Source organism: Dipodomys spectabilis, unplaced genomic scaffold, assembly GCF_019054845.1.
Source record: "Dipodomys spectabilis isolate Male_0828 unplaced genomic scaffold, ASM1905484v1 ptg000262l, whole genome shotgun sequence".
Lineage (NCBI taxonomy): Eukaryota > Metazoa > Chordata > Mammalia > Rodentia > Heteromyidae > Dipodomys > Dipodomys spectabilis.
In genome coordinates, this window is record NW_024870939.1 from 3,837,262 (window position 1) to 3,852,116 (window position 14,855).

At 46.7% G+C, this 14,855-nt stretch overlaps 1 protein-coding gene across 1 annotated transcript in view; it reads left to right on the forward strand.

The window, feature by feature from the left end:
• The first annotated feature begins 209 nt into the window (after positions 1-209).
• The window catches only part of Hk2 (hexokinase 2), a 62,821-nt gene continuing 48,175 nt past the window's right edge, over positions 210-14,855 (forward strand). The window contains exon 1 of the mRNA XM_042699715.1: positions 210-755. Within this exon, the coding sequence (XP_042555649.1) occupies positions 693-755 (63 nt within the window). The 5' untranslated portion in view covers positions 210-692. The remainder of the gene's footprint in view (positions 756-14,855) is intronic.

Here is a 14,855-nt window from a genome sequence, read left to right on the forward strand (position 1 = left end):
TTGCCACGGAACACACGTCCCATCCCAGGCTCCCGGCCCCACCCCCGGCCCCGGGCTTGCCTCTCCGAAGTCTGGCTCCAGTGTCGAAGCGGCCGCGCCCGCGGGCCGTGAGCGCTGATTGGCTGTGCCGCTCCAGTGGGCGGTCCGTCGGCACACACACCCTCTTTGCGCAGCCAATGGGCGCGAGCGCGTCACTGACCGGGCGGCCCTCGAGCCGGCAGCCCCTCAATAAGCCACATTGTTGCGCTAAACTCCGGCGCTGGAGTTCTAGGCCACCGCGAGCAGCCCCGCGTTACCTAGCGAAGAGAAACCGGCTGGAGCATCGTTCGAACGACCCTGAGAAGTCCGATCGTCCCAGTGGAGCTGGGCTGCGATTCTTGTTAAGTTGAGCCTCAGTGACCCTGTGGCTGAAGTTAGCGCCCTGACGCTGGGGAAGCCGGACACGTCGCCCGGAGTGATATTTGGGCGCCTTTTAGCTGTGGTGGCTCCACAAACCTCCTTCTGGAGACCCGAAGAACCCCAGCGGGCGAGCTATTGCCGTTAGCTTTCTTTTGTGTGGCTTCTGGACTCTTCGCTCCCTGCCAGGCAGCGGAGCCCCGGTACAAAGCGGTTGTACCACGCCAACCTATTTTCTCCACCAGCGCTCGCGCCTCAGTTTCCCCCCTACTTGGCCAGGTGTAAGTCGCGGCAAGATGATTGCCTCGCACATGATCGCCTGCTTGTTCACGGAACTCAACCGTAACCAAGTGCAGAAGGTAAGGCGGCGCCGGCGGGGGAGGTTGGCTAGCTGCGTTGTCTCCGGGAATCTCCGGATCCTGAGGGTGTGTGTGTGTGTGTGGGGAAACCCGCTTCCTCTCCGTTGGGGCTTGGGACGCGGAAAAAGTCTGGGTAGTTGGGAAATTCCTTGGGCTGGAGAAGCCACGTCCGCTAGGGCTCCGGCGGACGCGTGGGCTCCTGCGCGGCGCGGGGACTCGCGCGCTCCCGGACTCGCTCCCTCCCCGCGTTCCTGCGCGTGGTCGCGGTCGCCCCGAACGCCTCCTGCCACCTTTATTCGTTTTCTCTTTCTTGTTTCTGGAGGGGGCAGGTCGCGCGGCACGTACTCCAGGACTGCCGTGTGGCCACGTGGGAGGAGCCCCTCTTGGGCAGCCGGAGTTCCGGCGAGAGCACGTGGGGACAAATCGTGTCTCGGGGAGGAGGCTCCTTTGGCCGCGTGGGGCTTCGGGGGGCCTCGCGCGCTACAGAACTGATTTTGGAAGGCGTGTGACTCCCCTACGTCTCCTCACCGCCCCCGGGGGAGGAGGTCTTGGAGGACGAGCCGACCCGTAAAGTTGCTGGGACAGGGTACAGAACTGGTTCGCGGCGCCCCCTCCCCGGAACTGAGGTGCCCGGAACTGAAGCTCGGCTAGGGGCGCTCCCCCCCACCCCCTCCGCCTCTGCACGCGATCGGCCCCGCCTCGCGTCCACGGGGCCCGCCTCCGAGTAGGGGGCGGACTTTGGGTGTTACTTTCTGCTGTGCCCCTAAAAGTCAGATAAGGACCGATTCCCTAACCATCCTCCCAGACTCTCTGAGATTTATTTATTTTTGCTTTGTGGCCCTTCTGAAAGCGAGCTTTTTACTGTCCCGGGCCCAGACCTGTCTGTGCCCACCTAGCTGGGGGCAGCCTAGCAAACCCGCCGTCTTTTAAAGGGTGATGTGTGTGTGTGTGGGGGGGGGGGATGCAAATCCAGCTATTTACATAAGAAAGAGCCTCGGCCCTGCAGGGAGCCTCACTCTCCGGGGTTTGGAGGTCGGGACGGATGGGGCGGAGCGCTGAGGGCCTTCCAGAGGGGGGAATTGAGTGTCCTAAATGTTTGGGATTATGGGATTGGCTCCTGGTCTTGGACAGTGGCTTGGATTTGAGGGAGGGGATGGTTTGGGGTTGTAGTAGGAGGGTTATTTTAGAGCCGTGAAGCTACGAGTGAGCATTGCTCAATTGCAATGTCAGAGTATGGGGATTTTTTTTTAATTTAATTTTTTTAAGTGTCATGATATTGTTCCGTGGGGGCTACCTGCTTGTATTCCCTATCTGGCGGTTCTGACGCCAAGAAAAGGATGACAGGTTACCATCTAGGTGTTAACAGAGCCACGGCAGATGACTCTCAGACTGTAGGAGGGAGCCAGAGGCGCCTGATTTAGTTTTGCTCTGTAAAGGGCTATTCCTGTCTAACTCCTTGAATTTGGCCCTTCCTTCTAATTGTTCATTTAAAAAGGCATCTTGGCAATTTCTCTAGGCTTATCTGTCCAAGAGGTGAGTTAACTCTTGGGGGAAGACTCATTTCTTGGCAAGTCCTAAAACACAAAGTAGAGGCTCATTAATTCCAGGGAGGTCTCAGTTGGGAGAGTATGGCCCCAGGACATCTAAATTCCTTTGCAAGCTTACTCTTCCTAGTGGAGGGAAAATGGCCAGGATTGAAGCTATAGAATTGAGTCTTAGAGCCTGGAATGGGAGTCATAATCTTTATCATATAGTTTGAGTCATAAGGGTCTTGGACTCTTTGTATGACCCACTTTTTTTTTTTTCTTTCAGTGCCAGTACTGGGGCTTGAACTCAGAGCCTGGGTGCTGACTTTAGCTTTTTGGTGGTTAATTGGAGATGAGAGCCTCATGGACTTCCCTGCCTGGGCTGGCTTTGACTCTTGATTTTCAGATCTCAGCATCATCAGTAGCTAGAATTACAGGTGTGAGCCATCAGAGCCTGGCCTGTTTCTTTCTTTAAAAAGCAGATGAAAGCAACCTTGCCTTCTTACAGAAGCAGATGATAGCAGCTTTGCTCTCTTTCAGAGTTGTGATGATTATCCACAACAGTGTGAAAATGTCCATCCTTTAGGTTTCTCTACATTTAAAAAAATGCAGCTGAGAAGTGTCCCTGAGAACACTTGGATGGATGTATTTCCTCCAGGTTACCAATGGGGGCAGAACTGAATCAGGCCTTTAACTCAACAGGTGTCAGAACTAGGATTTAGCCTCCCAGTTGAGGTGAGCAAATCTGGCTTTGGTGAGCAAAGCTGCTTCATTGTAGCTACAATTAGAAAGGAAGAAGAGGATCAGACAGAATACCTTGGGAGCATCTTTATGAGCTGCTGCTGACAAGAACAATTAGAGGAGAAGGATGAAACTTGAATTTAATTTTGGTCTTTTGGAAAGCCCTCGATTTGGACTCTCCTTGAATACCCTTGTGATGACATCAGATTCATAGCTAGTCTGAGAATATGAAGGGTGTAGAGTCATCTGTCCAGAACTAGACTCAGAAGGAATACTTGTCTCCTGATAAGCCTAGTATTTTATGGCATTAGGATAAGAGCAGTGGTTATTTGTTCACTTTTGCTAATTGAAACTTTGGAACTCCACCAGCAAGTTAGCTCCTTACCATTTAAACAATTTCATAAGTACAATTTAGGCATGACTTTTGTGAGCAATCCCACTTGCCTAAAGTCACTAGCTTTTTTTTTTATAACAGCACCATGATCTTATTTATTTTTAATTTAAAGAATATGTTCTTGACCACATACTCACCTGATTCTGGGATATGTGAGCTCCTGACCTGTGCCGTGTCTACTCATTGATGCTGGCAGCACTGCTACCCTAGATGTGTAGAAATAGAATGAAACCCCATTTTGGATTGATCAATGGTACCAGTAGCCAATGGCCTTTACTTCCCAGAGTTCTTGATTTATTTTTATCTACATTTCCCCTTGACCATCTGATTATTAGATTGCTTTAGGCCTTTTCTAGTCTCGATTTTTTTTTTTTTTTTTTTTTGCTGGTCGTGGGGCCTGAACTCTGGGCCTGGGCGCTGTCCCTCAGCTCTTCAGCTCAAGGCTAGTGCTCTACCACTTGAGCCACAGCACCACTTCCAACTTTTTCTGCTTATGTGGTGCTGAGGACTCAAACCCAGGGCCTCATGCATGCAAGGCAAGCATTCTACCACTGAGCCACCTTCCCAGCCCCTTTTAGTCTCTTTCTGGAGCTAGGATAGATTGTTTCAGAAGCCTTCTACAACTCTGTATTGGAAGCTACATGCCCCTTAGCCTTCATCTTAGCTTCATCCACCTCTCCATCTTTTCATTGCTCAAAGACTTGAGTCACCTGCGTTCCTCCTGATCCCACTAGGTCCTTCTGCTCTTGCTCATTTTATCTGGGCCTGAACACACAATCTGGCTTTCTCCTCTTAACCCTGTCCAGCCCAATTGCTGCTTGCACTTTCACTCTGCTTTCTGCCTTCCACCTTCTGATTTCAATCGGTGACCAGTGCCTATGTTGTTGCACTTGATCCTTCCACAGCATTTGTTTTATTGCACTACACATTAGAGTTTGGGGGTTTTCAGTTGAAGTCCTACCTCAGGGCAGGGAGAATTCTAGCTGTTCTGTTTTGTCACTATGTGTTTTGGCCACTGCTGAGATGCTCAGTGAATGCAAAGTGAAGAAGGGCCACTGTGGAGAAAGAAGCTGAGGGAGAAATGGGTAGATAGATGACCCTTTAGAGGGAATGGCTGTTTCTTCACTGATGGAGGAAGGGCGGGGGGAGTTTCCTGTCCTGTCTGTGGAGAGATAGAGGATTCATTTTATTTTTATTTTATTACTTTATTGTTGTTACCTTTACATACATCAGATAATAAGTACACTTTGGTTACCTTTACATACATCAGATAATAAGTACCCTTCCTTCCTTTTGCATAGTATCATTTGTTCCCTTATTCTCTTCCATTCCCTCCCTCCCATCTCCATCCACGAGTTGGGGGGTTCACTTTTCATCAATATCCAGTGTAGCCAGTGAGCTCCGCTGCTGCACTTTTTCACCTGTGTTCTACTGATTCTGTACCCTCCCCCCACCTTCCCTGAGATGTGCAGTCATCAGAAAATGAATACAGTCTTCAGAAAATGAATAAACATTAAGAAAAAGGTCCTTTGTTTCCATATTTTTGGACTTCGTTTCAGTATGTATCTTATTTTATGTACATATGAAGAGGTGCTTGGGTATTAAAACTTCTCCTACGTCTAAGAGGATTCATTTTATTGGTGTGAATTAATATGCAAGATAAAATAGTTTTGCCTGTAAGGGATCAGATTCAGATCAGAGTTAACTCTTGAAGTGAAATGAGGTATATACCCTTCCCTTTTAGCCATTAACCAAATTTTTGTAATACACATAGACTGGTGACATTACCTTCAGTCCTGTCATATAAGAGCTCACATGTTCATGCACTGAACAAGTGGTAACCTTCAGCTCTGAACTGCAGGGGACTCTCTTGGCAGAAAGGGCCTCCAAGAGTCAAAATAGACAAGAATGCTTACATTCTACAAAGTAGACAAGAATATTTTCATTTCTCTGTGTGCCAAGTGAGAAACAAAAAGGAAGATACATTCTGTTGTGTAAGGAGACATAAAGGCTTCAGGAGAAGAGAATTTATGGCTGCTAAGGTAATGATACTGAGTCCCTGTGGTTTGGTAGAGATGTCACCTTAGATACATTTTGAACACTTGCTGTACCATTAATCTCAAGAAAAGGAATTATAGTAGTAGAATAAGCTACTGATTAGCACCTTAAGATTTATTTATTTATTATTTTTTGGTGCTGGTACTAGAGTTTGAACTTAGGGTACTAGAGTTTGAACTTGGCTTTTGTGATCAAGGCTGGTATGCTGCCACGTGACCCATACCTCCACTTCTGGCTTTTTCAGATTTTCTGCCTTGGCTGGCTTTGAACCTGAGATCTTTAGATCTCAGCCTTCAAGGTAGCTAGGATTATAGGCATGAGCCACCTGCACTTGGTTTAAGATTATTTTGGGACTGGGAATGTGGCTTAGTGGTGGAGTGCCTAGCATGCGTGAAGCCCTGGGTTGGATTCCTCAGTACCACATAAACAGAAAAAGCTGGAAGTGGTGCTGTAGCTCAAGTAGTGGAGCACTAGCCTTGAACACAGAGAGGGCTCAAGGACAGTGCTAAGGTTTTGAGCTCCAGCTCCAGGGCCAGCAGGAAAAAAAGATTATTTTTGACCAGATTGATTTTTAGATGGATTAATAATCATTGGCAGTGACAGCATGTCATTTTTCAATTGGTAAGATGTTAATGTCCCAATACTACCCCTTCCTCTACTCAGAAGATAGATAATACATAGCAATAGGTGAATACTTTGTAGTATTCACCTATTGCTATGGATTATTTATCTATCTATCATCTATCTATTTTTTATACTTTTTTATTGTAAAAATAGTGTATAGAGGGGTTACAGTTACACGAGTAAGGTAATGAGTACATTTCCTATCGGGCATTGTTACCTCCTCTTTTGTTTTTTCCCTACCATCCCTTCCCTCCCCACCATCTATTTGTTTTATATTGTCAAAATCCTAGAGTAAAGCTGAGAGGTACTTTTTTCTTTACTCTTGAATTAAACTTCCCTCTTGAGGCTGCTCAGCCAAAGTCAACTTTTTTTTCCCCCTGACATTAGCTTTTCAAAGTTGAACTTTTCTAGCACCGTGGTGTGTGTGTATGTGATGGGAGGGTATAGTGAGGGACTGTTGTCTAGTGGGGAAATGGAGAAAGACAAAGCAACGTTAAAATGTGGCCCCTGGAGTCAAATTTGATGTTAACATTCCCCATCCCCAACAACAACAACAACAACAACAAAAACCTCCCCAGCATCCTTTATTCAGATATTCCCTACTTAAAAGACTTATTCTTGATAGGAAGTTTCTCATTATCCCTTGTGGAGTTTGGAGGTCAGCAAATTCGATTTGTTTGCTAACCCGGTGTGTTGGCTGTCTTTGTCATTTCAAAGCAGTAGGGGTAGGGTATGGCAAATCAAATCCCCAGAGTTCATTGGTTGCGTCTGTACTGCACTCTGTGGGGCTCACCCTGCCTTGCATGGGAGGGAGGGACTCTTGCTGCTGCTTTCTATAATCATTTTCTCAGCCTTGGTGTGATTGACATTTGGGGCTCAAATATGTTGTTTGTTAGGGGCTATTTCATCCTAGCATGAAAAGCAAATTTGCACTATATCCAAATTTGTAGGAGACAAGGCTGTATCTTCTTATTTCCTTTAGCCCCTAATTTTCACGTAGGAAAGCCTTTTTTTTTTGGCCCCTCAGTGGACTTTTGCAATGTCTGGAGACATTTTTGGTTGCAACAAGTAGCCAAAACAAGGTAAGTTTTACTAGCATCTTATAAGCAGAGGCCAAGCATGGATGATAAATATCCTGTGGTACATAGGGAACCTCCTGCCCTCTAGAATTAACTGCTGTAATAGCTACAGGAGATTGGGAAACTGCTTTAGAAGGACTAACCTCCCAACCCCTTCGGTTTTCAAGTGCATCACTTAGTGGTCATATATGCTGGTTGGTAGGCCCAGCTGTGGCTGGAGTTCTCGGCTTTTAACAGTGTTCTCACGTCATGAGATAGTCATGACAAGAAAAACAGGCTTCCATAAGAGATGAATTTTAAGTGAGGTCTCCAGTTCCCAGCAGTCAGCAGATGCCCATGATTTCTTACTGAAGGGTGGGCATCCTGGCAGGAGTCAGTTGCTGTTTGTCAACTAGAAAGCTGAGCAGTACCAGTTAGTGCTTCAGAAAACCAGTAGGAAAGAAGTCTCCTCTTGTCCTTTGGGAGAATCTACCCCAGCTATGTTGGAGTTTCCTTGGATGCTGGGCATTTGTCAGGCTTCCAGCCATGGCAGGAGTGTGAACTGGCAGGTTGTGAGCTCAGGAGCTGCCATATCTGGGGAGCAGAGGGAGAGGATTGATGACACCCACCAAGGGACAGGGACTGTCCAGCAGTTTGGGGAAAGACAGTAGGCAAATTAGAACTAGGTCCCTTGTGCTGAATCTTGGTTTGTCACAGGACAAGCAGTATGAGCAGTGTGAGGAGCCTGTCATAAGATGGAGAAATTATTGAATAATACCTTAATGGAAAAGTTGTAAGGATTAAAGAGAAAGAATTGCCTGGCACTGGGGGCTTATGCCTGAAATGCTAGGTACTCAGTAGGTTGAGATCTAAGGATTACATTTTGAAGTTCCATGAAACTCTTCTCTCCAATTAACCACCACAAAGCTGGACATGGAGCTAGGGCTCAAGTGGCAGAGTGCCAGTCTTGAGCAGATAAACTAAGAGACAGTGCCTAGGCCGAGTGCAGCCACATTACTAACATAAAAAGAAGAGAGTGAATATAATATGTCAAACTCTTAGAACTGTATTTGACCTGTTGTCAAATGCTTTATGTATTAAATATGGAGGAAAAAGAAACCACTCTGATAACCTGCTATACTGGCCATATGCACTGGAAAATGAAGATGCCCTGCTGCCACCTAGATAATCCCAAGGGCTTCTTTTAGACAATGTAGGTTCAGGCTCTGTTGTGCTCTGTCCAATGTTGAATTAAAACAGAGAACAGAGAATGGAAACTTCCTGAGGCTGGAGAAGGAGAAACATCTTCATTGGATTTTCAATTTTTTTTTTTTTTTGGTCAGTTGTGGGGCTTGAACTCTGGGCCTGGGCCACTGTCCCTGAGCTCTTCAGCTCAAGGCTAGCGCTCTATTGCTTGACCAACAGGGCCATTTCCCTTTTTCTGGTGGTTAATTGGCTAATTGGAGAGTCTCACAGACTTTCCTGGGCTAGCTTTGATCTCAGCCTCCTGAGTAGCTTTGAACTGCAATCCTCAGATCTCAGCTTTCTGAGTAGCTAGGATTAACTTCTAAAGCCTTCCCTTTCCTGGGCATAGGCCACCTACCCTCAATCTCTTCCTCTGAACTTGTTTTCCTTCTGGTTCTTTGGGGAGGTGGTACCCCCGTTCTGGTGGGTATGTCTGGGGGTTCATGCCTATTGGTACACTCCAGAGTTGATGCACCATCCTTGTGATGCCAAGAGAGACACAACTGCATGGAATAATCATGTTATTTCCAATATGTTTCCCCTGGAGAATCCTCGAGTAACTTTGCTAGAGAGCACAGGACTGAGGCTCTGGGTGGGGGTGGGGATGGGGCAGTTGCCGGGACTACTCACCTGGAAGGTTTTCTGCTGCCCTGTTTGCCAATCAGATACCTTCTCCCTGTTCATATTTGCTTCCAGTTCTCGTGTCCACTGGGGAAACTGGTTAAGGTATCAGTACTTGAGTCCCTGAGACCAGGCCAAGGGAGGCTTGGCCACCCTTGAACCTCCAGGAGATTCCCAAGGGAACTGGGGCCTGGAGGGCACAGCCATTCCCACATTCTTTTGGTCCCTCGTGTTCAGACCCTGAGCTGTGTGTTCCTGCTTAACCCACACTGGGGCGGGGTGTGTGTGTGGGGTAACCCTAGGTTCTTAACAAGGTCTAAGGGATTTAGTATGTTGAATCTATACTCTTGTCCTTAGAGACTTTGAATAGTTTTTGTCTTACCCCTGTCTGGAATTCTGGCCCTGTGAACCAAGAATCTCATTCTCCCGAAAAGAATCTCTTTTCCCAGGTGGCCAGAGGCTTTTTTAGTGCTTTGGTTTGGGAATCTCCAAGCTTTCCTTGACATTCCTTTGCTGGGGGATTTGATGTCTAATCTTATCTCTCAGTTCTGAGGGACTAGGGAGGAGAGCGGAGTCAAGCTGAGTGGGGCTGTAGAGACTCTCTCAGTCTCCCAGATTCCCTGCCTCCCAGCATGCTTGTGTCCCTGCTTCACTGCCTGCCTGCCTCGATCCCCATCCAGCCTTCCCACCCTCCCTCACCATCCTTGCCTTAGATGTTCAGCATCCATCTCTCTGGAGATGGTCTGTAGTCTTAAAAGGCCTTATTCCTAGCCTCTTCCTTTTGGCATGTATATCATCTGATAAAGAAGGAATGAAGCCAGGCAAAACACCTGACAGCTTTAATTAGGGTTAAGAGAGGACATTTGAAGCTGCCATTTTCCCAGTTGAAACTTCCTGCTTCCTCCCAGATGTTCCTTTGTCTGTACCCTCCACAAAGCCTTCCAGCCACGTCCATCCCTTACAGATGTGAGAGCTTTGCCCAAGAGCTAACTCTTATAGTAACCTAAGCCACCCACAAGCGGTCCACCCTGATACTCTACCTATCATGCAGATGAAGACAGTAGGCACAAAAAAGGAGGGTACTTTGGCTGTGCTTAAGGCACAATTCAAACCCCGGGGGTCTGACTTCAGAATCCATACACTTAACCCCAGCACACAGCAACTTAGGGCGACTAGAGATGGACAGCTAGCTGTTTCAGTTTCATGGGCTTAAGAGTGTCAGTTGCAAAGGATCTTTGGGATCTTTGTTGCAAACCATGCCAGCTGATGGGTACTAAGTGACTAGCCCAGGCTTTCATAGCACAGGCCTGTGCGTGTGTGTGTGTGTGTGTGTGTGTGTGTGTGTGTGTGTGTGTGTGTGTGTGTGTGTGTTTGTAGGTTGGTACTGGGGCTTGAACTCTCAAGACTGCTCGCTCTCCCCATTGGCTTTTTTCTCTCAAGGTTGGTGCTCTACCACTTGAGCCACAGCTCTACTTTCCTCATTTTTGGAAGTGAATGGGAGATAAGAATCCTTCCTGCTCAGGTTGGCTTTAAATCACAATCGTCAGATCTCAGCCTCCTGAATAGCTAGGATTACAGGTGTGAGCCACCAGTGCTTGGCAAACAGCCATTTTTTTGAGTAAAAGGAGGTACTATTTATGGCCACTCCAGTACCATAGAAGCAAACTGAGACAGGTTTTTTTTGTGTGTGTGGCAGTCCTGGGTCTTGAACTCAGGGTTTCACACTTTGTTTGGCTTTTTCTTTCAAGGTTGGAGTTCTACCAGTTGAGCCACCCCTCTGCTTCCCTGAGACAGTCTTGGGAAAGGGATGTGGCACATTTGCCTATGACAGGTGTGATCATGGGGTCAGTGTGACAGATGACATGGATCAGAGAGAGAGATCCAGAGGGATTTGGTCCAGTATGTAGACAGCCCAGATGCAAAGAGAAGTTGTCATTTTGGGGCAAGAGGCTTAGAGGCAGACTCTGGTCTCTAGCATAGGGCCATCCAGGGGTAGGTGGAATATGATTTCTAGAGCCTCTAGTAGGACAGAGGCAGATGGATGGGGAGAAAATTGTGTCCTTGTCTCACACAGTGAGGGATCAGGCCTGAGGAGCAGAGTCAGGAGGAGAGCACCTGTAAGTCCAGAGTAGCCAGCTTTTCTCCTTTACCAAGTTCCTCTTCCATCTCTTCTCTGAGGCATTCCCATACCCCTTTGTAGGTATCTACAACAAAACGTGTGTGTGTGTGTGTGTGTGTGTGTGTGTGTGTGTGTGTGTGTATGTGAATGTGAAAGTACTGTTTTTTGAGTTCAGGGCTTGGACACTGTCCCTTAGCTGTTTGGCTCAAGGCTGGCATTCTCTCACTGTTCCACTTCTGGCTTTTTGGTGGTTAACTGGAGATAGGAGTCTCAAGAACTTTCCTGCCCAGGCTGGCAGGCATGTCAGCTTCCTGAGTAGCTAGGATTACAGGTATGAGCCATTGGTGCCAGGCAACAAGGAATTTTTTTTTTTTGTCAGTCATGGGGCTTGAACTTGGGGTCTGGGCGCTGTCCCTGAGCCTCTTTGTGCTTAAAGCTAGCATTGCTACATGACCTGCAGTGTCACTTGCAGTTTTTGAGTGGTTAATTGGAGATAAGAGCTTCACAGAGACTTTTCTGCCTGGGCTGGCTTCTAACCACAATCTTCATATCTCAGCCTCCTGAGTAGCTAGAATTAACAGTCATGAGCCACTGGTGCCTGGCAACAAAGACTTGAGAGAGCTGTTGGCATTACAAAGATTTAGAAGTAGATTTAGTTGGTACTTTTAGTCTCCTGGGACCAGTGAGAGTAAGAGAAGTAAGGTGTTAAAGGTTGTGTGTTGGCACGTCAGCTAAGACCATTTGTGCTGAAGGGCAAGTGGAAGTTTGTCAGGTCAGAGGGGGAGAGTACATTTTAGGCATGCAAATTAAGACATGCACATATTCCTAACCTTTCAAGACAGACATTCTGAACTATACTCACATGTGTTTTAAGTGCTCGTAAGTCCATATTTTATTACAGTGAAAGAAACCACCTGCTGTCTGCCTTCCCTTCAGTTTGTAACTACTTGTTGGCATATTTGCCTCTTGGCATGGACTTGCTGCAAAGAGGCTGTGTCTCCTTTAACCCTGATATCCTCAGTGCCCAGCTCTGGTACACATGATTTCTGTGGGTAAATGGGCCATGTTCATGTCCATCTGGGATATATTATTCCTTTGTCCTGCAACCCTTCAGGCAGGACAGAATGTCTGAAGACAGGAGGGACCTGTGTCCCGTGTCCCAAACGCCCATATTCTAGACCCCTGACTGGTGCTGCTGCTGGGGGCTCTGTCTAGCTGGCTGTAATTTGATGCAATTGAGAGTGAGAACTGGCAGAACAGGAAACCCTGTGACTCAGGATGGTGCAACAGGATCCTGGAGGAGTGGCCCATGGGCTCTCTGGTAAGCTCTGCTCTCACCTCCACCGCCACCGGAGGCTTTGAGTGTGCCCTGTGCCAGCTGGATTCTCTCCAAGGTGGCCTGGGCAGAGGCCTTTTCCATCTGAAGAAAAGCTAGAAGCAGATCTGATACTCCTGGCCAACTGGGTTCCAGTGGCCCGGTGGTGGTTCTCAGTTCTCATATTCTGCTGCCATGTGTCTTCCTTCCTACTATCTATGTATCAGAAACATCTGGCTTTGACTTGGCAACTTGACAGGCTAAACTTGCTGCTCTTTGCACAGTCTTGGCCCTCCTGGGAAGAGTCTGTGAGGGCATTATTACTAATGAGGTCATTGATAGCAGTGGCCTGGCATTTCTGGGATGGGCACACCTGTGCTAAAGTTGGATTGCTTGGGGCTGGCTACCGGATGTTGTAGGTGCTGCTAGCGACAAAGGCTTGTGGTTTGGGGATGCTCCTCCAGACCTCAGTTGGTTGGTTAAACATTTGTGTCAAAATACTGGCAAAGGAATAATGGGAAAAAAATTCTTTTGAGACCTAAGTTGCAAGGATGTGTCAGCGTATAGTTACTGGAAGGCTCTTTGTGGCTGTATTTAAATAGAGCTCCCGTCTGGATTGCCTAAGGCTCTATCTCACTATATAGCCCAAGCTAGTCTTGAACTCAATTTTGCTTCAGAAGTGCTGGGATTATAGGCATACTCCATCAAACCCAGTCTTCTATGTTTTAAAAATGGAAGTATAAGCTGGGTGCCAGTGGCACCCAGTAATCCTAGCTACTCAGGAGGCTGAGATCTGAGGATCGCAGTTCGAAGCCAGACTGGGCAGAAAAGTCCCAAAGAGACTCTAATTTCCAATTAACCACTCAACAAACAAACCCAGAAGTGGCACTGTGGTTCAAGTAATATATATAATATACATACATGAAATATAAATAAATATATATACTTATATATATTTAACTACAATATGGAGTAACTACCACTCAGACCAGATCTACTGGTTCTTTACATTCCACTCTCCTCACCATTAAGTGTCATCCATCAGTGGCATTGACTGCATAGATTTTTTTTTCCCTCCAGTCCTGGGGCTCGAACTCAGGGCCTGGGGACTGTCCCTGAGCTTCTTTTTGCTCTACCACTTCAGCCATAGTGCCACTTCCAGCCTTTTCTGTTTATAGGGTACTGAGGAATCAAACCCAGGGTTTTATGAGTGCTAGGTGAGCACTCTACCACTAAACCACATTCCCAGCCCATAGATGTGTCTTTGTTGTTACGGACGGACCCATGCTGTGTTTGTTTGGTTCTTGTACCCAGCACCATATCATGAGACTCATCTATGTCTTTGAAGGTGGTGGTAGGTGGTATGTTCTCATGCTGCTTTATTTTGCTTTGGTGCTTGACCGAAAGCAGAATAAGGCCCTCCATTTCCCGAGGACACAGCGCTTGCTAAATTTCTTTGGAGGAAGCCAAGTTGGAGCATTGATTGAGATGATGATGAGTCTCTCTCTCTCTCTCTCTCTCTCTCTTTCTCTCTCTCTCTACATATATTTATAGATTTATATATATACAGATATACATATACACAGATATCTATCTATCTATATATAGATATATATCTATATGAATGACTTGATTGATTTTTTTCAAGAAAAACCTGAGTGATATAAAAACTGACGTTCAGTTAGGTGGTCTGCTTGGAGTCTAGAAAATAAAATGTAGGATTAGCTACTGCCTCCTTCAGTTCAGTTCACCTGGATAGGTTTTAAATATAACAAATATCCAGGGAATGGGGAAAGGAAGTCACCTAGACATCCATATCACGACATCCTTTGTTCTGATGCTTCTAAACTTGTAATTTTCTTATCCTATTGGATCACTTGAGTTTACCCTTCTCTCAGACAGGTGTGACCTGTAGAGATGACTGGTGAGCATTTGTGCATGCATGTATTGTTTATTTTCTGCCTGCTTACGAGAGGATTTGGCCATTTGGGTCAGCTTTCGGTAAGAGGATTTCTAGAGTCATCAAATGGGCAGGGATGGTTATTAAAAAACCTTAGACTAGCTTGCTGGTTGGAGGTGAGGACAGAGTTCTGAGCTTCCTAATAAAAAGGACAAGCCTTTGAATATCAGCAGCTTAATTGACCTGTAATGTGGAGTATAGTGTATCTGGGCCATCAAGCTCTTGACGCTAACCCTGACAGAGAATTGACTGGCCAAGGAAGGATTCATGAACTACACAGCAACTAGCATGGTTGGGTCTTAAGGGTCTTTGTTTCCCACAAGTCCTTTTTTTTTTTTTTTAAATTTTGAGGGTGGTGTTCAGGTCAGCCTAACTTACATGATTCTTCTTGAGTACTGAGATTATAAATGTATACTACTCTACCTGGTACAGTGAATCC